This window comes from Plectropomus leopardus, chromosome 8, assembly GCF_008729295.1.
Source record: "Plectropomus leopardus isolate mb chromosome 8, YSFRI_Pleo_2.0, whole genome shotgun sequence".
NCBI classification, from domain to species: Eukaryota; Metazoa; Chordata; class Actinopteri; order Perciformes; family Serranidae; genus Plectropomus; species Plectropomus leopardus.
The window spans coordinates 7,986,834-8,008,014 of record NC_056470.1 but is presented as its reverse complement, the minus strand read 5'-3'; the positions used below and the strand labels follow the sequence as shown (position 1 = coordinate 8,008,014).

At 40.9% G+C, this 21,181-nt stretch overlaps 1 protein-coding gene across 1 annotated transcript in view; it reads left to right on the top strand.

Moving 5' to 3' along the window:
- Positions 1 to 1,689: 1,689 nt before the first annotated feature.
- LOC121946930 (plexin-B1-like) overlaps positions 1,690 to 21,181 on the top strand; it is a 33,302-nt gene continuing 13,810 nt past the window's right edge. The window contains exons 1-18 of the mRNA XM_042491765.1: positions 1,690 to 2,571; positions 3,488 to 3,730; positions 5,320 to 5,502; positions 8,693 to 8,821; positions 10,169 to 10,269; positions 10,358 to 10,490; positions 10,751 to 10,907; positions 11,082 to 11,190; positions 11,553 to 11,661; positions 12,400 to 13,179; positions 14,914 to 15,012; positions 16,116 to 16,238; positions 17,473 to 17,566; positions 17,744 to 17,913; positions 18,051 to 18,202; positions 18,291 to 18,396; positions 20,261 to 20,397; positions 20,520 to 20,693. Of these exons, the coding sequence (XP_042347699.1) occupies positions 1,708 to 2,571; positions 3,488 to 3,730; positions 5,320 to 5,502; positions 8,693 to 8,821; positions 10,169 to 10,269; positions 10,358 to 10,490; positions 10,751 to 10,907; positions 11,082 to 11,190; positions 11,553 to 11,661; positions 12,400 to 13,179; positions 14,914 to 15,012; positions 16,116 to 16,238; positions 17,473 to 17,566; positions 17,744 to 17,913; positions 18,051 to 18,202; positions 18,291 to 18,396; positions 20,261 to 20,397; positions 20,520 to 20,693 (3,863 nt within the window). The 5' untranslated portion in view covers positions 1,690 to 1,707. The remainder of the gene's footprint in view (positions 2,572 to 3,487; positions 3,731 to 5,319; positions 5,503 to 8,692; positions 8,822 to 10,168; positions 10,270 to 10,357; positions 10,491 to 10,750; positions 10,908 to 11,081; positions 11,191 to 11,552; positions 11,662 to 12,399; positions 13,180 to 14,913; positions 15,013 to 16,115; positions 16,239 to 17,472; positions 17,567 to 17,743; positions 17,914 to 18,050; positions 18,203 to 18,290; positions 18,397 to 20,260; positions 20,398 to 20,519; positions 20,694 to 21,181) is intronic.

The window sequence follows — 21,181 nt, the reverse complement described above, 5'->3', positions numbered from 1 at the left end:
TTAAGGGCAAACATTAGAACACTAGTCTCACATCATGATAATGATTTTACATTGATTATTACTCATCCCTTGCTGAGGCACATGGGAATGTTTGAATTCACAGGTGCTTGGAATTTTTGGACAAATTTGAAGTTGATGGCAGTGCTAAAGATTTAAGCTATTGTCAAAACCGTAAAAAAGTCAACATGCATGTCTGTCAAAGTGGTGGACCAACATGAGATTTAAGTCAATAAAACATGAGACACACTGAATTGGTTTGTTTTATATATATTTTTCATGAGCACCATCCCTCCCTGATCTTAAATGACTATGGATTTTCAAGCCCTGTTTAACAGACTGTGATGGCCACTCCTCTTGACATTCGCACACATACACACTCGGCTTAAATCCTCTGACAGTGGGCGTGGAGGTTATTACTTATTATACGTCTTATTCTGCTCATGAATAAGTAAATAGGAGGCCTGAGACACACTCACCCACTTACCAGACACATACTAAGACACATGCACCTGCTCCAGGATGGCCCCTGGTTATGTACACACACACACACACACACACCCACCCACACACACACACACACACACACAGATTCCCGGTCTCCTCCCTTTCAACACCCTTCATCTTTGTCCTGATTGCAGCACCAGGGGGTCGACAGTTAGGTGAGATGGCACTGCATAATCTATTCACACTACAAGGTAATGGTGCACAATATTGCATTTTTTTCTAAATATCACAGTCTAACACAGACATAGCTCACCCTGTCATTATGCAGAGTGCTGGAGCATGAATAATACCCGCCAGAGCTCAATTTCATCGTATATAATGTCTTGTGTGTCAAATTGTGTACAGAACTCTTACCCAACAATAGTTTAAAGCTTGTTCCACACTCTGTGGCGTAAAGGACTTATTTATTTATTTCCATGTGACCTTTCCCAGTGGGGTCAGTGAAAGGTCTGAGGGACCTGTTCAATAATTAAAGGGGTTTTTATCTCTAATGCGAAGGCTCTCAGTGTCCACAAACCACTCTCCTCAGAGGTGTTGAGTGATGGCTGTGGAAATGGGAAATGAGAGTTGTTGTTTTGAACGCCCCAGATGTAAGGGATACTGTAGCTGCCTGTGTTTTGTATTTTGATGAGCGCACTCTACACAGTGGTTAAGTTAGGAACACTCATCATGTATTCGATGATGTTATGATGAATAATGTGATATTCATCTTTAATGTTGCTTCTGTGTATCTCTGAGTCATGTCTTCATCTCTCTCTTTGTCTCAGTCACTGCTTTGTATAAAAATAAGTAATCATCCATATTTTCAACAGTCACAGACAGAGAGTAAAGAAATGGGATATGATTCTGGATATTATGCAAGGAAAGCTTAACCAGAACATAGATGATGAGATGTTATCACCACATTTTTATTTAGAATCATAGACTGTATAAAAAAAATAAGTTCTTGGTAGTGATGGAGCATGTCAGCCAATTCAGCAGTGAAAAAGAGGATCTTTTTGCCAACATAAATCCTTTAGAGGTTCTCACCACATCTCAACATTTATCTCAGCCTAAACCTAATCTCTCTAAAACTCTTAAATCTGCACTATGCTCAATTATATGGAAGCCGCTTTAAGCCTTATTAAATGTTGATTTTAACATAAAACATCTGCTGTTGCATGCCTCTGACTTTGCTGTGTTACTTTCCTCAGAATATTTGCCATGCTACATGGGAAGGCTTTGAACTCCACCCTGCTCTTACTCCTTGTCCTCATCGTCGTTGCCACAGCCCATGGTCACTCCTACCCTCGGTTTTCCCGAAATGACACTGAATTCCAGCACCTGGTGCTCCACCCAGACCCCTCTGTGGGGACGGTGTACGTGGGGGCCAGGGACCACCTCTTCCAGCTGGACGGATCAGATGGACTGCGGCTGGAGCAGGAGGAGACGACCGGTCCCGTGAGCGACAGCAAAGACTGCCTCCCCCCAGTCACTGAGTTCAACTGTCCACAGGCCAGGAGAACCAGTAATCACAACAAATTACTCCTGGTGGATCCAAAGGCGCTGGAGTTGATCACCTGTGGAAGCATCCACCAGGGCACCTGCCAGAAACGCAGCCTGGCATCAATCAAGAAGGTCCTCTTCTCCACCGAGAGACCAGTGGATACCCAGTATGTTGCTGCTAATGACCCGTCGGTTTCAACCGTTGGGCTGGTGGTGGGGCTTCGAGGCGGGGAAAGGACAGTGATGTATGTGGGTAGGGGCTACACCGCCAGCCACCCACCTATCTCCACAAGGCATCTTTCATCTGAACCTATCTTTTCCTACGAGGAGACAGCCAAGCTTGCTGTGGCCGGGCGTTTGTCGGAATACGATCACCATTTTGTGATGGCGTTCACACGACGCACGTATGTGTACTTCCTGTTTTACCGCCGTGACATCAAGTCAGCATCGAGGGAGTACCGGACCTATGCTGCCAGAGTGTGCCTGGATGACACCTCCTACTATTCCTATGTGGAAGTTCCTCTTGTCTGCAGATCATCTTCCTCTACCTCCAAGACTTACAACTTGCTCCAGGCTGCCCAGGTACTTTATCTTTAACTTTAATTAAACATGTGAGTCTTTCGCGATACTATACGATAACAGTATAATAGATGCGATGCGATACGATACAATACAACTTTACCATCAGTTCATACTGAAATTGATTTTGCATCCTCAGGCAGCTCCACTCAAGAAGTTCATACACAGATTAGACATAAAATGACACAAAAAACACACCAAACAGACATGACCATGGAAAACATCAAATTATATCCTCAAACTCAGGTCTAAATTAGCTGCACACTGATTTGGTTTTATTAACAGAATAGGCTGATGGATGAACTGATTTTTCAACCGGTTGCAAGTCTGAGCGCGCATTTTTAACATGCTCATAGCCCAGCAAACATTTGTATATAGGGCCCATGTGGTTAGTAAATAGGCTGAAAAACTGGCTGTCCAGGGCTCCATATTGGCCCCATGCCAGTTGTTAAAATGGGTGGGTTTACTCAAGTTGGCCCCACATGGATCATGCTAGAGCTACCTGGGTACCAAGTGGGTATGGGCCCAAAATGGGCATCTTTTCTGGGGCTCACTTTGGTAAACCCACCCAGATGGACAATTGTCATGGGGCCAGAAAGAACTGTACATATATAGTACTTTTCTGCTGCACTGCTGTGTGCTGGGATAACAGTGTTTTGTCCTTCGGATACATAAGAAAGAACCTTAATCTTGAATCTTAAATTTTAAACCCGTGGATAATACCATGTAGGACCCATTTTTCAGCCCATTTACTACTCACATGGTTGGAAGGGAGCTCAAAATATAGATGAATTTTTCATCTCATCAAAGTGTTTGAATTTCAATTCCAGCTCTAAGAAATGGGATAACGTTAAGATAACACTGATGCTGGTGGTGTTTAACTTTCCTGAGTTTTTTTCTCACGCCTTTGTTGCAACAGGTGGGACAAGGTGCAGACCAGGAAGGCGAGGATCTGCTGGGAGTCTTCTCCGCCCGCAGCGGCTCCACAAACAACAATCCCTTGGATGCCTCGGCTCTGTGCGTTTACCCGCTGGACGAGCTTGACAGACACATCGACTCCACCCGTGACCTCTGCTACACCCAGGACGGCCGGGTGGAGGGGAGAGGAGAGGTGGCCTACATAGAGTACGAGGTCAAGTCCAGCTGTGCCAACCTACCCATGGTAAGAATACAGTCCATTAGGAAAGGGGTTGAGTGTTTTTATGTTTAAGCATCAGCATCGACCTGATGTTTATTATGACCCTTTCTCTGATGGAAGAAAGGAAAATATTTTGGAGCCATGGGCTTTTTAAACAATGATTTTGTCAATAATATGCTCATATGAGACTTTCAAATTACTGTTTGTCTTTGGTCCTCTTAGCAGAATTGCATGCTATCATTTTATCTGCTTTGAAAGCTTGTTATAGCATCGATGCTCTCCATATTGTAAATGCTTAAGGGCTATACATTGTGTAAAATTATTTTCTGCTGTCTTTAAGTGTATTGACCCAGTTGGTTTCAGTGGTCACAGAAAAATCAAAATAGAAAGTACAGCGCAGTAACAAGGGATGGCTGGATTGCAGAGATTAAGCTTAGTAACAGGATGAATGAAGGCATTGTAATGAGGCCGCCGTTGAAAAGCCCAAAGCTCCCAGATGCCCCAGGAGTAGCTCTGCCCAGCTGCAGCCCTCCAGTGACCCCCTCTGCTGCCCCGCAGCCGCTCAGGTCCAGCCAAACCTCAGAACCATTTAATGGGATCGTTAGGGATCAATAAACCAAACTAACCCTGAATCAGCTGCGCGCTGCTTAATGAGCTCTGACAAGGAAGGATGGAAGTTTTTTTTTTTTTTTTTCAAAACCCACTGACATAAGAGGACAGTGATAAAGACAAAAGAGGGGAAACAGAAAGACTAGCATACATAGAGAAAGAATCAAAGGATCTCGAGGCAGAAAAGGAGATGCTAAAAGACAGAGAGATGACTGAATGAAGAGAGGTTGTATTAGATCATAGTCCACTCTTACAACAACGATAAGCCATCTTTCTTTTTCTTTATTAAACAAGAGTAGACTAAAAGAAAAAAAAAGATGTCCCATTCTATTTCCTCCTCCAGGGCCAATTATCTGGAGCCAGAGCTCAGAGACTTACTGGAAAGCAGGATTTAGAGTGGTTGTTTTGCGAAACCAAAAGAGCGAGTTGGCTGCGCACTTATGAGCTGACTTTAATCTACGCTGCAATCCTCTTACGGTGAATTAAGAGGATTCAAAGGCTGTGAGGCAATAGTAAGAAAGAATGAGCGACTAATTGAAAAACGTGAACGTGAACTTGTCAGTCTGAAGCTTAGTTTGACAAATTAAGGGTAGACACACCCAAAGGGAATAGGGTAATTTAAAAAAAATAAGTAAAATAATATGAAAAAGAGAGGAAAAGAAAAGGAAAGAAAAGGGCAGGGCCACTTTGAGTGACAGGCTGCCTGCGTGGTGTCACTACAGTTTGTGAGTTTACCTAAATGCCAAACTTGAGGCTTCAGAAGTGCGGCCCACAAACTAATGGGTGATGCCATGTTAGCTTAATCCCATATTTATGCAGTCTAAAATTGTAGAAGCAAATCATCCCAAAATCTCACGATTGACCACTGCATGAAAGAAAGCTCAATAAAACAAGAAAATGACAAAAAAATAATAAATGAGAAAATGACAATAAAACTTTCTACTTCATGTTAATTTAAGGACAAACCAGCTGGCAAAACTCTCTGTTGTGGTCATATGTCGTAGAACACCCTCAAGGCATACCCCTGCGGCTCCGACCACACCCCCAGTCCAATGGCGAGCCGGGCACCGCTGGAAGCTAAAGCCGCGTGGCACACCTCGGCGGCCCGTCTCTCTGCCGTGGCTGTCAGCGTGAGAGAGGGACACAGCATCGCCTTCCTCGGAGACTCCAAAGGGAATCTGCACAAGGTAGCACAATCCACATTGCACATAATTTGATGCCTGTGCCAGTTTCTCTGGGCCCATTAAGCCTGCCCCAGCATGCACTGCAGGTGGGAGGCAGGGAAACGCCCTGGACACCTCACAGGCATGACAAACATTAGTGTGTCGTGGAATTACTGTATTTAGGCAATCATCTAATTTCCTATTAAGGCAGTTCAGAATTTTCCATTCAAGACAATCACACCAGTAGAGCTATGATCCATACAGCCCTGCCCTTTGTGGGTGTTGCTGCGTAATCCTTCTAAGAAAGTTCATGGATCATTTCCCAGCAAAACTAAACACACCTCACACCACAGAAAACAGTTGCAACCTATTTCAGGGATTTTCTGTGCCAGTTCCCATATACGTCTACACATCAGTGTGCAGCTCCAGCCTGGGAGATTCCAGTCATTCCAGCATTCACAGCTTTCCAACTTACACAGACTTAGCACACCACCATGACCCCATGCCTAATACATTTGTTTTTGTTCTGCGCAGAATGTGATCATTGGAGACGAGTACGTGATGCATTTTTTAGCTAATGTTTCAAGACAGTGATACATTTTTTAAATTTGTTTTGGAGGACTGCTGGGATGTACTTCCCAAAACAGACATTTTGGTTTAATTCCGGCCTTGTCTGACAACTGCTTTTCTACATGTATTGTCGAAAAACTGCTGCGTATCGCCACCTTCAAAACCACATCTGCATAGATCTGATGGTTGCAGACATAAGTCTGCTGTGAGGTATTAGAGGAGATGGTTATCATGTAGCAGGTCTGTTTTGCGGTGTTAGTGTGTGTGTGTGTTTGTTTGAAGTGTGTGCAAAAGAGAGAGAGAGGGAGTCATGGAGTCAGACATGGTGCTTTCAGGTAGCAGATCAAAGCAGCACTCCATGTAGCCATCTGAAGTAAGCTATTGTAACAGGATTATCGTTTCACAGCAGGACAAATTCCACAGCATCCAGATACAGGACTCTGTGCGTGTGTGTGTGTGTGTGTGTGAGAAAGGCCATAGTCATGCTCCATTTTAGACCTCATACCAGTATATTTGCAAAAGCCAATTTAACTGTGGACTAAGTTAGTGTCTCCAACTTGACAATGCAGTCAATCCAAAGAAGTGTCCTGTTAAAGCTTAAGGAGTGGGTCAGCATTATGAAAACAACTAATCACTTTCTTGCCAGGAGTTAGATGAGAAGATTGAGGCCACACTCACATCATTTTGTTAAATATGAAGCCACGAAATGAGATTGTGATCTTAACTTTAGCACAAAGACTGAAAGCAGTGTGAAACCACTTGCTTGGCTCCATCTAAAAGTAAGGGGTGTTGGACTAGTTCTCTGCAGGGCAAGGAAACTTCCTGGAGTGTAACATGCAGAGACTTGTCGCTTTTGCACTTTGTTTTCAATACTGACTTGTCAAACAAGATTTATCATGATAACTAGTAAACAGCCAGTGTAAGCAATCTTCTCATGCGAGTTATGGCAACAAAGCAAATTAAAGTATTTCTTGAAATGTTGAAGTATACCCTTAAGGTTAGGGTAACATTTTCAGATATATGTTTGCGCAGGTGCAGTGGCAGATAAAGTACCTGAAAGCCACACTTGAGTTAAAGTGCAAATATATTTCCAAAAGATCTTCTTCCCATCTTAGAAGATTTAAAGAAAACCTTTGACCTCCAGGTGTGACACACCGCAGTGGAGCAGACACCACACAGTTTCCAGTCACAAATCTTAATCTCCTTGAATCATTAATTGCCCTCTATGTTGCAGGGACACCATTTTCTGCTGCCATCATGAAGACACTCTCATGGTCAAGTGGAATTTAGCAGCAGTCGGGGCTTCTGTTAATCGAAACTCAGCTGTGGCTATGAGAGGACTTGTTTGCACTTGCCCTTGTGTGATTAACCTGTAATTTAACTTGCAAGCTGGGACAACTGATTTGCCAAAACTTTCAGTTTTATTTTGCAGTAAAGAAGTTACGAAAATGCTTAGGACCTAGAAATACATAGATAATAGAGTAAAACTGGAGTGCAATACTTTCACTCCACTACATAGATATTGAGTGGAGTAAGAATATACATTTTTAAGGACATGTAGTGTATTGAAAGTGAAAAAGGACAATTAACAGAAAAAAAAACTTAAGTACCGATACTCCTGAAGCATACTTAAGTACTGTAACAAAGTATAATTACTTTGTTACATTAAACCACTGCACAGATGTGACTGTGTGTGTGCGTGTGTGTTTGTGTGTGTGTGTAAGTAAGTAAACCAATTACACCCACAAAAATGTCAAGAAAGGAAATATTCTTTCATTTATTTTCCTAATAAAAATATGAAAAAACTCACCACAATCATCTCGTTCAGTCTTTCCACTATTTCACCCATTTCCAAATCACTAGCACAGACGGTTAAGTTAGCAAAACAATATTATAATCATCCCCCCAAAACAAAAAAAAAAACAAACCAAAAAAAGAACCAGCAATGCACTTGCCAACTGCTGATATATTCGTCTAATCATCCATTCTCAGTAGACATGTCAAAAACAGTGTCAAGCACTGCATTTTAAAAGCTGATCAGCCAATATATTACTCTTTAATAACCTATACACCTGTCGCACATATATCACTTCTTCAATAGAGCATCACATCATCTACATAATCTGACATGCAAAACGACAAACTGCATAAATGTTTCCAAGTCCCCGAGCATTACAGAGCTGCTTCCCAGTGCCATTATGCGCTGAGTGCATCCTCTTAATGGGACAACTGATTCTCCATTCTGCTCACAGTGATCAAGTGAGAGCCTGCTGGAAAGAGGCATGAAAACCTCTGCTAATCTCATTAACATGAGGTAACATGAGAGTTTGAAGGCCTGGGAATCACTTAAACCAGAGGTGTCTTCCTGTGCTTCATATTAGATTTGACTGGGCCGTAATCACATTCATGGCCACTTCTGCCGCAATCCTGCACAAGTGTGATTCGATTTACTTTTGAATTGTAAAGCTGAAGAAGGTATTCCTTTTGCATGATTTTCTTATTTTCCAGTTCCAGTTCTTGATTTTAAGCCTTGCAGTTTTGAGAATGTATCGGTTTTCTTGCCGGTGATATTTGTAATATAAATTATTGTATATCTAAAGAAGCATCATTTTTTTAAAAGTGTTTTTCTGGTGCACTTCTGCAGGTGTATCTTGGAAGAGATGGCCAGGTGGAGGTTTATGCCAACATGACAATCCAACCCAACTCACCCATTAACAGTGACCTTTTATTGGACCAGAATGGTGCACACATTTACATCATGACCAAAACTACAGTAAGTCAAGAGATGTAGTCATGTTTTTTTTGGTGATGGATGTCATTTTCATTCAAATAAAACAACTTCACAATATAGAGTATGTTAGCAAGTAAGCTTTTGCAGGTTTTATGTGTTTTAGATACTCAACAGATGTATAAACAGCTGTACCATTCTTGGTGCGCCCATCCATTCAGTCACTGACCCAGATGTCTCCATACATGAGACTGAACATGGCTTGTCATTCATTGTCGGACAATTTATCGTTTGTCAGAGTTCTTTAGGCTTTGATACTTCCTCAAGCTGTGTCTCCCTCACACCAAAAATAGGATAAAAGAATAAGAGGCAAAGAACATAAGAGAAAACAGAGAGGCCAGCTGGCTGTCGAGGTCAAAGGTCACTAACCCCACTGCGATGGGTACAACAGTCAGCAGGAGGTATAAGGGCTGACACAACAATGGTATTGATCAAAGAAAGTGGCCTCTATTGTGTTGGCACACTCCCTACAGAGTGCCTGTGTGGGTAGCTATAGATGCTGATAAATGGATGGGAAACCGCTCGTCTATACATTCAATGGCTTGTCTCACTTCTAGACCACTGAGTGCCATAATCCGAATGTAGAACTGTGGCCTCAGGTTATTTGGAACATTCATTCATATAAAACCAGAATAATTATGATTACAGGCTTTGTGATTGTCATAACACTACTGGTAGCGTGTCACAATCCGATTCGTTTTGTGTCTTGAAATCAGAAACACTGTAATAATATGAGTGTTAATAAGCCAATGAACCACTGTTTTTTTGGCTAAGTAGAGCTGACTGAACCCACTTAAATGGAAGAAGTAAGGAGAAGTAAGGAGATTAAATTAAGTACTTTGGCCTCCCAATTTATGCCTCTGAAGTAAGCCATAACATAAACATAAGTTACATAATTTGCCTATAAATGAAAGCTAGTTAGCCCACTGGCTGCCATAACAGCAATCTGCAAAAATGAATGATTAGAATTCATTTAATAGCGTCATGCCATCAATTATTTTTTGTAATCCAAGACATTCTGGTGTTAGTTAAAATTTCTGTATAAGGTCTCATGCCTTAATGCTGACAACAAGGTGACTGACCTACTCAGTGATTGAGATAGCTGAGCAATGATTACTTGATTCTTATTCTTGCTGGAAAATTTGGCCCAGGATTCTATGAAAGATATTAAAAATGCAGCAGCTCATTTGTGGTTTATTACTTTTAAAAACAGTGGATTAAATTCTTAACTTTATTACTCTATTATACAGAGTAGACCATAAAGACAACACTGAAAACTAGCTCTGCCTCTGCCACTTGACTTTAAGTACTCATTTTCATTGTCATTTTCAGGTAGAGAAGCGTCCAGTGGCAGAATGTGGAGACCACCTGGACTGTCAGTCCTGCCTGTCTGCCAAAGACCCTTACTGTGGCTGGTGTGTGCTGGAGGGACGGTGAGTCAGTAATCATGTAATGGTGGGGCTACTGCAAATGCTCTCCTGCATCTTTCCTTGTGTTTCTCACTTCTCCGTGTTGTTTCAGGTGCGGCCAGCGCTGGGAGTGCCAGCGAGGATCTGTGCGAGGCCAGTGGCTGTGGAGTTTCAACCCGATGCAGCAGTGCCTCAGTATCCAGCACCTCAGCCTCTACAACATCAGCCGTGGGGAGAAAACTGATGTAATGCAGGGGGGAGTGGGGAACAGATGGGAGTAATGTGCACTAATAGTCTACTGTGTGCAAGTCTTTCATGACTCTATCTCACACTCTAAAGCTTTGGGTCAACAAATGATGATATTCAACCTCTTTGAAGAAATGTTAAACCCACAGCCTGTGGGGCGGAACACTTTAAACATCAACAACTGATCACTTCCTTTCATTTTACATCTTTTTCCTCTCTTTTTCGGATGTCTCTCTCCCATTCGTTCCCCCTCCCTCAGATTACAGTGTCAGTTGAGGGCCTCCCAAGCCTCAGAGAAGGAGAGGCCTACTCATGCTTCTTCCAGGACACAGAAACTCCTGCCTCGCTGACTAACTCTGGCGTGATATGCTCCACCCCTGATGCCAGCAGTCTGCCCCCCATTGGTCATGGAGATGGTGAGTATTTTTTGTGCATGGTCATACAACAAAGACTGCAACAAAGACTCTCATTTTTTATTTATTTTTTTCATTGCAAATCAAAGTTTTTGAAATGTACAAAGCTGCCAGCACAGCGCTATGATGATCAGATGATTTGAAGTTGACATATATCACTGGTTTGTGCTGATGCAGAGTTTGTGATGGTGACCCTGTCACTGCGTTTCACAAACGTGACGGTAGCAGAGACAGAATTCACCTTCTACAACTGCAGTTTGGTCCAGCAGCTGTCTGGACGTAGGCCGTGAGTACATGCATACGCATATCTCCACCCAACATGCAATATCAAACGCAATCTAGCAAAATATGTTATGTGTTAGTAGGTCTTCCAAGGTATTATCAGTGCATAAGTAAAGCCATGAATTGTTTTGAAAAATTCAATATTCACAAATGAGTTACATGTTGATAGAAGTCATTTCATTTTCTGTTTGGGTTTGGCATGCAGGGATACTAAGCTAAAACCGTAGTTATTACAGTGTATGTGAGAAGGAGTTGTAGGAGTTGTCACAATGGCTTTCTAACATTTGTACTGCCACTAATTTTTCTCATGATTTGTTTATTTTTTATTTTTTGTTCTGCCCATGTCACTGCTGTGTGCCTTGCTAGATGCCAAGGGTGTGTTAGCAGTCGCTGGGGGTGTAACTGGTGTATCCACCAGCATGTCTGCACACACAAACACACCTGCAGCCAAGGAGTCACCATCTACAACCAGAATGTGAGTTCATATTGAAGGGACACTGCTGATTTTTAACCAGGTCTCACTCTCCATTTTATGGACAGTGTGCGCAGATAAATGGTGTCCATCATTGATGACAGAAGTTGATACATTTCGCATAACCCGGCAGACTTTCACTCACGGCACGAGCGGGAAATTTCTGGTGCTGCAGGCACATGGGGAAGCTTAAAATTTCATCTGCACACACTCCCGACGTTATAGTGACACAGATCTGGTTGGAAATTGCAAAGGTCCTCTTTAAGTCTGAAAAAGAAGGCTTTTGAATGTATTTATAAATGTTTTAGAGACTTGTTGATTCAACCCTATGGACCTATGGAGGAACTAACCATGAAGTTGAATGAACAACTCTATAAACTGAATATCATACCCTTCATGACGGTTTAATATATTGCAGGGCTGCTGTATCAGATTTAGTTTGATGTACACTTTATTTTTAAGGGAAAACACTGTGTGACTATTTTTTCTTCCTCTTTGTTGAGTATTTATCATTGTGCAACAGGTGTACATATTTATCAGTGCATGTGCCACTGTTTGTTATGTTTGGTGTAGTTTTTTGTTTTTCTGTCTGTCTTTTTTCAGTACAGTATTTTACCATGAATCTTTTTTTCAGTCATAAGTTGCTTCTTTATGTATCTGCATACCCCTCTGTTTTATTCTAATTTTGTCTCGCCCTTGCTTTTTTTTGTCCTTATTTGCTTGTGCTTCTCCATCTTCAAGTTCAAACCGCCAACACCCACCATCCCGCCACCCACCAGAAAACTGATCCCTTTACCTCCTACTGTCTGGGCTGTTACAACAACAACAACAACAACAACAACAACAACAACAACATCACAGCCACCACCCACAGAGACACCCACCCCCACTACAACAGCTGCCCTTTCAACTTCCTCCACAGTGACACCACTCACCACCCCTAATGCTGAAACCGCCTCCCCCCTTACCCTGGCCCCAACTTCCCCCTTTGACAGGATCCTCAGCCAGGCCACTATCGCACACACTGATGTCACCACCACAAACGGGTCCCTCCCTGATGTGGAGGGAACTACTGAGGGAGATGGTGGCACTATAAGAGGTTTTTCAGAGACCTTGAATAGCACTGTCAAAACTCCCAACACTACATTACCCAGCAGCACTAGTGTCCAGGTAGACTCTGAGCTGAAACTTTTAGAGTCTCTTGGTGAAGCAGTGGGCTCTTCTTCTGATGTGAGCTCAACCACCTCCAGTGGAGTGTCCCTGTTAATGGACGTCTCTGTCAGAGACAATAAGGAGTCCATTCCTCTGCTCGGTTCTGAGGAGAAGGACTCGCCTCCGTGGCTGAATGAGTGGGAGAAGCCAGAGGGAGACACTGACATGGACTCTGCAACAGTTTCGTCTGTCGCTGGTGCCAGCGAAAAGCCACTCATCTATACACTATTACCCGAAACAGTAATTGACCCCAACGCTGAATCTGCAGCAAACTACCAATCAGATTCTTCGACTGAGACTTATGTTCTGGTGAGTGCAGAAGCCATATGTGCAGCTAGTCTAAAAAATAGTAGTGTCGCCACAGTAACAATAGGAGAGTCATTTTGGGAAAGACAATTTTTGCTTTTCCTGAGAGTTAGATCAGGAGAACAATAATTGCAGGCGCTCCGAACTGCTCTCATACAGTGATTATCACTGATGATATCATCAGAATCAGCACAGGAAATACTTTATTGATCCCAGGGGTGAAATTGTGGGTCATTACCGTCGCTCTGACTAGAGAAGTATAGCAATTAGAAATAAGTATCAGCACAAGCATATCAAAATATAAAATAGAAATAGTAAACACTTAAAATAAAATATATATGTAGAATAATATAAATGCAAAGACATAGAGTAATAGACAATAAGCACTAGTCCAACCAAATTCATTATGTCTTCACTAAATGTAGTCTTTACTTTGTTTCCTCTGAGAAAGACTGCAGGATGATAGCAGTCGAAACATGTCAAGGTAAAATTTAACACTCTTTTAATACTTGTCTGTCAACAAGAAGCAATGTAATGACTACAGTTAGCACTATCATGTTAATTGTATGTGAATATTTAAAACTTAATATGGATAATGTCCTGAGTGTGTTAAGAGTAAAATATTAAACTGTGCCTTCTGCTACAATGTATAAAACTAGTAAGTAAGTTAAAAATCTAATATACATGTTTGTGCAATGCTACAATAAATAACTTAAGTAAGATTAACAATAACAATATATACAATATGTACAATATGTGTCACATGATAAAAAATAGCCCGCATCCAAGAGAATACTGCACAATGCAGAGAGGAAAGCTGTGATTGAAATATTGCACCAAATATTGCAGCTAAGACAGCGATATAAAGAATGATTGCACCTTTAAAGCCCTATTGCATATTTGAAACATAACACAAAATTAATGTAATCTCAGACGCAAAGATGGAACTGAGAAATTGAAGGCACTTACCTGACAGGTCTTATTGACCCGTCTACCCTCCACATACCATCACTGTTCATCTCACTCAATGCCAGCTTCATTTTATCAAACAAGCTAAGGACAGCTGTCATGCCTGATCATGATATAATTTATTTTTCAAGTCAACTCCCTTCTCTTGTTTTACTTGTATGTCCAATGTCTCATTGCTGTGGTTTGTTTTTGTGTTGGTGGTCGTTCGGGTATTGCTTTTTTTTTTTTTTTTTTAAAGTTCTGTGGTTTGCAGTTCTTTTGTTTTTATAGTCTCACATTTCTTACTTTCTGCTATGCTGGGTATAAGATGGGATAACTACTCTCACAGGTTTATTTATTTTTTTTAGAGAGATCAAAATCAAAGATGACGTGAGTTGGATCATTTTTTGTGGACAGGCAGGTCTGGGTTGGGTGGATCGGAGGAGAATGTGCGGATTCTTAGCACCAGCTGTAATGTTTTAGTTAGGGAGAATTATTATTATTTGAGGTTGATTTTCACAGATCGAGCTAAGACCCTTATTTCTAGTCAAATAGCAACAGTTCAGTGAAAGTCTTTTGATGTTGTTGCATGATGACACTCACATGCACGATGTCCATGTAAAATTTGTTAAGATCAAGACAAAAGAACTTGACCAGCATGGCGCTCTGATCTAAGCTTTGGTATGAACTGAACAAGCCCTTAAGACGCAAGGGTTCAGCTCTTTAGTTCATAATATATGGGGATGATTGTGAAATGGACAATTATAACGGTTAATAATGTGTCACCAGGAATGTCCGTGTGTGGAGAATGTTCAGGATTCCTCTCTCCTTCCCGTCAATGTGGAGAGGAAAGTCACTTTAGTGGGACAACACCTCAACCTGTTTCAGGTAATATAACCATCCACATGCTCAGCACTTTCTTAATTCAGTAAGGTAAGACTGCATTAACCCTTAGGGACTGTTTGGTGCATTGTTTCATTCTTCATTTTTTGATCATTTTGGCTGTGTTCATAGATATGGCAAACAATTTGGCAAGATTGTGTATTTTTGTTTAATCTTGGAATTTCCATCTCAGCTATTACAATAATTCTAAAATACACAGTGAAAACTAAATTGATACATTCGTACTGTTAAGTGCAAAAAATGGACCATTGAAACCCATTCAAATTGAAAGTTTTGATCTCACACCCATCAATCATAAAAACGTGCACTGTATTATTTTTGGGTGTCATCCTGGGCTTCTGTTTTGGAATTTGTAATATTTACAATTTTCCACCCAGTTACGTAATTTTTTATGACAATTGGCATATGGAGAAAATACACGCTATTTCCTCTAGGTGCACTGTCACAATCAATGTTGCTGCAAATCACTGACATATCCCAGGCTGTCAACAAAGAAAAATCTACTAAGCCAGTAGTATATTGAAAATAATTTATTTTTTTGCATGTTTATTTATTTATTTTTTTATTATCTCAAAACATAGTAGCAATGTAACAGAAACCTTGCATTTAAGAGATTATAATTCTGAGAATTTATGATTATTTGATATTTATGGATAGGAATGATGTTGGTCAAAAACTAAAGCAGGCCCTAAGGGTTTATATAATTTTACAGTAAAGTCTCTTAAGTACAAGAGCAGCTTTGCAAACATGGTCTGCAGAGCAATTTCCCCTTGCATATGGCTACATTTTCTCTTTCAGTTAGTAAGGACATAAACACACATGCTGGCCAGGCTCACATTAATGCTCTAAACAACGGGGGAGGGTCTGATGCATGCTGTGGTTTTGGATATATTTTTTAGTCATAACAGTTTTAGTGTTTGTTTGTTTTGTTGTCCTGAATTCGAGATCATACAAATTAGTGTTTGCAGTGGCACAGTGGTTCTGTGACAGTAGAATAAAAAATTGTATTGTACCAGGTCACAATGTATATATTTTTTAATGTGTGTCTGTGTAGTTAAAGTTAAGTTAAGTGTGGTTTGTACATTCAGGATGAGAATCTGGACTACGAGTGTGTGTTGGACATTGAGAATCAGTCAGTGGTGGTGGACGCCGCTGTGGAGCCGGACGCCACACGGCAGTCAGTCTTCTTTATCACCTGCCAGCCCCACCAGGTCAGAAAATATATTACTATAGTGAATCTTCTCAGTATGTTGTTGTGTTTAGCCCCTGAAAACTCAGTAATTATTTCTCCACAGCTTTAAATATCCATGAGAAAATAATCAACCACCACAGTTAAAGTTCATTCAAGATCATTTGTTGTTATTTATTAAAAGACTCATCGAAAGACTCATGGTACTGTACATCTTGTGGTTTGTGGTTTGATTAGATTTTGACCCATATTCCTGGGAACATAAGCAAACAACCCCATAACTTCCATCAGATTCTCATTCAAATGTTGCAAAATTGATTGGTGTGAAGAAGTACTTGATGTCTCTTTTTTTCCAAATGAACCTTGCTGCCTTAACCCTTTGGAAACTGAGCAAATGGGTTTGATTTGTTTCAAAAACATAGGGAATAGGCAACAAGCAACTTAACGAGACATTGCCTCAAAATTAGCAAAAAAAAATGGTTAAGAATTTACCAGAAAAAAAATACTTGAAAGTAAACAAAAATAAATACATTAAAAAATGAGAAGTAACTATAAATATATTTTGTGGACATTTTCCTTGTTTTGGGCGTAATTTTTTCTAATAATCCTCTCCTTTTTTAAAGTCATTAGCAGGTAAAATTCCTTGCAGTTTCTGTGTGACATTTCTTGCCAAGTTGGCCGTTGCCTTTTTTCCCATGATTTCAGAAGAAGGTTAACCAAGGACAAAAGCAGAAATGCATTAATCTGTAATGTAAAACAACCCAAGCAGTTCAACCTTTTGCAGAATATTATATCTTTCGTAGTTACAAGGTGACTGAGAAAATAGGCCTTGAAATACAAGTCCCTGTCACAAAGTGCATACAAAAAAATTCAAAGCCAAGTAAAGTGTGACAGTTTAGTATTTCTAAACCTGAACCCCATTTCCCTTTGCTTTTATAAAGATTGACAACTTATTTGTCTGTCTCAGTCTGATGGTCAATTAGAATCCATTCATAATGGCTAAATCTACAAAAAAAGGTCATAACTAACAGAGATAAACCAGCGGCATGCTGTATTAGCAGAAATCAATAAACTGCTGTTTGCTGATCTTATCCCTCTGTGTTTCCATCAGTGTGTTTCATTAGCTGTCATAAGCCGATCATTTGACACAGACTGTTAACTGCTGCTGCACGTGGATGTGAATAACATCAGCTCATATACCAAATCATAAGCAGTGCTTCTATTGGTTTGACCATCGATTGCTTTTATTGTTTCAGTACGCCTATTCTGCACTGATGGAGGAATACCCAGTCATGATCAACGTGAGGAGAAAAAACAACTTCCTCATTGACAGCTCTGAGGATCTGTATGGTAAGGGTGGTTAATAGTTTGTTTTTGCACGTGCGTGTGTCTGTATGTGAGACCATATATGTGTTATAGTATTCGTGTGACTGATTACATACATTAACAGATACATATCGAATGGTTGTTTGACATTAAAATAATGGAATTTTTTACACAAACTCCATTTTCTCTCCCTTGTTTCAGTGACCCTGTTCAACTGTTCAGTGGGGCGGTCAGACTGCAGCCGCTGTCGCACTGCCGATCCCAAGTACGGCTGTGTTTGGTGTGGCGGCGCTGCGAGCTCTCGCTGTGTGTACCAGGACTCCTGCACTGAGGAGATCAAACACACCTGTCCTGCACCCGTCATACATTTTGTAATAATGATTTACCATTCTTTCAACACTTTTTTTGCTGAGAGATAAAGCAGGAAAAATGAGAGAAATAGGTGGATAAATTAAGTTTTCTAATGAATATATTTCTTACTTGTGTGTCCTGCTTTGGTCCTCTTCAGTTGGACCCAGTATCTGGTCCTGTAGAGGGAGGGACAGTAGTGACTATTTCGGGCTCGAATCTCGGCCAGAGAGCTGAAGACATTCAGGACTCAGTCACAGTTGCCGGGGTTCCCTGCATGGTCATCCACAGCAGATATGAAGTCTCCTCAAGGCAAGTCAAGGGTGCACCTAAATATTAACTGCTCGTAAAGTTTTTCCATCTTTTATAACAATATCAACCTGATGTCTTTATCTTGCAGGATAGTGTGTGAGACTACGAGCAGCGGAGGAGAGAAGAGCGGCCAGGCCTCAGTCAGAGTGAGGGGAGGAGGACTGGGACTGTCTGCTCAGATCTTCAGCTTCCAGGTAAACGCCTCAGCAGTCACTACGTTAACATGAGAGGCTGAGTGATAAAAAAAATCTTGACAGGGGATTGTAATAAAATTTTTGTCAATTACGAGGATACTGTATTTACGTTTCTTCTCAATATGAATAGGTCGGGGCTGAGCTCCACAAGGTGTACTTACCTCCAGAGCGGAACCAATGAAACAGACTTTGGGATATATTTTACTGGAGTCAATAACGACAGTGCTCACTATCCATAAGCACAACAAAAGGGAGACAACACTTGTTCAACAGAAATGTAGCATTTTTGGCCACTTCGTCCACACTAGCTTGTTCCCTCTTCTCAGTCCATACTTGGTTTGTCCACACAGGGACGGAGCTCAATTATATGAAAATCAAAAGCAACTAAGTCCAGATTAAGATGAGAGTTACAAATATAATTAAGGTTGTCACTTCCATCACCTGAAAAGTTACCACCCTGTTGACCACACTATTACAAGACAAGCTAACTTATTTTGTTAAGGCAGATAATCGTGTTTGCAAAGTTAAATGTTACATTTAGATTATATTCACTAGTAGTAGTAGTAGTATTAGTATGTATTTAGTATCTTTTTATCTATATGTTTTAATCAGTTTACTCAGTTTCCAGTTTTTATCAGTACTCTTATTTTAGCACTTATATTAATTACAAAGTCTCCCAGCCCTATTTATACACACACAAAAACCATCAGAAATCAGGTAAACTTGTTCATTCATTTATGCAAATGTATGTATAACTGCTGAGGATGCGTAATCAGAGTTCCTCCCTCAGTTCAGCTCTGTGCTGAGCGTTCCTCAGTGAGAGCAGCTTGTCCTCACAGTGTGATTATCTATCCATGTCTGATTTTTACATTACAGTTTTACAGAGGTCTTGTAAGATCACTTCTTTCAAACTCCCTCTGATTCTTTTTTTTCATCTTCAAACTCATAGTCTTCAAAACTAACTGAGTTTGACTCATTTGAGGATATTTATCAGATCTCATGCAGCTCCCTCTGACACAAAGACCTTGTTTATTAAAGCGCATGTAAACCTTTTGAATATCCACAGAAACCCCTGCTACAGCCTCCCTGCAGGCCTCAGTGTTGCAGGATTGTTTGAATAATCATGCTGAAGCAAGTAAACAAGCATTTAAAACACAAAGACATCTCTCAGGCATTTTCACACCCAGTTCACAAGCAGCAGTTGCTTTGAATCCTTACATGTTTGCCCCCCCTGAGTTCGGTTCAGTTTCATATATGAGACCACAGTAATTGCTCTTGGGTGTGGATCAAAACAGGCACACTAAGACCTCACTGACAGGGGAATCCCTTGGTGTTTTTCAAAACTAATCCTGATATGCCTCATTTGGAGAACGTGATGCACCTTCAGGAAGCCTTGAGGATGATCGACTGTAACAACCCAACAACATGTAGCTGTTTAATGTCGGTTTTTGTTTATCCAAGAAAAAAAAAGTACTTTCCACACAGAAGATTTCTGAAAAATTAAGTTTACTTGACTTGAAGTTTACTTACCTTTACTTGAAATTGCGCCTTGTGAAGTGTAAGTGAACCGCTGCAATGCAATAACAGCATGTCTGCTTATTTGCATTGCAGTAAAAGGACTGTAGGTCAGACAACAGCCTTTAATGAAGTAGCCCAAGTGACAAGCTAAACTAAATCTGTATACTATCTGGCTGTGATGCAACCTCCTAGTGTTTCCCAGAATGCCCTGGTGTCTCTTTTATCTTCCCAATAAATCACCCGCACACTATCGGATTATTGATTATGCATTTTTCTCTCTCTTGTGCATTTCTACATCTCATCTCATCATTTTTCTTTCTTCATCTCATCTGTCCTCCGTCACTAGGATCCCATGCTGAGCAGCGTCTTCCCCCAAAGAGGCCCCAAAGCAGGAGGCTCGTCTCTCACCATCAGAGGCCGCAGACTGAGGACCGGACACCCAAGTGAAGTCAGCGTCCTGATCGGAGGAGTGCCATGTGTGGTGTGAGTGTCTCTAACTGACCACTATGAGTTTCACCATTAAGAGTTAGAAAAAATGTTTTTCTCTTTGTGTAATAAATTGATTTTTTTGGGGGGGAATAACAAAAAATGTCATCTATGATCAGGTTAAACATCCAGGAGGATCAGATCAGCTGTCTGACCAGAGGCAGCAACAGAACAGGAGAACATGGCATCACTGTGCGGTTTGGTGGCTCAGAGCGACACCTACAGGGTTTGGTGTATCATTACACCCCCAATCCCAACATCTCCATGGCTGCTCCATCCAAAAGCTTTCTCAGGTAATTGTCACCCTGCATGGAGAAATCTTGAGGAATTCAAATGTCTCCAGTGATCATGTACATAATATTAATTGTATAACTGCTGTCATCGCACTGTTTAAGGTTTAAGTTGTTGTGTTTAAACTGAGACATTTAGCAAAAATCTATTTTAGGAAGTAAACTCAAAAGATGTGTTGCCTGTTCTGGTTGTCATCTAGAGGGCTTTTTTCCAAGAGAAGAAACTCAATTCTGTTCAATCTAGATTTTTTGAATAGCCAGAAAGCCTCTACTTGTGCTTTTGCTCTGGCGTTTAATGTCGTGTTTGCTAAAACTGTCAGTAAGGAAAATTCATGAGATAGATAATCTGCAGGAAAACCAACGTCCCTCCTTGTCTCCCTACAGCTTTAATTGCCATTTCCAAAGATTTATCTTCTCAACAAAAACAACTAATCGGACAGAAGGAGTTTCTAAAGTAGCTGTCAGTCATATCCTGCTCATGGAAATGCTCT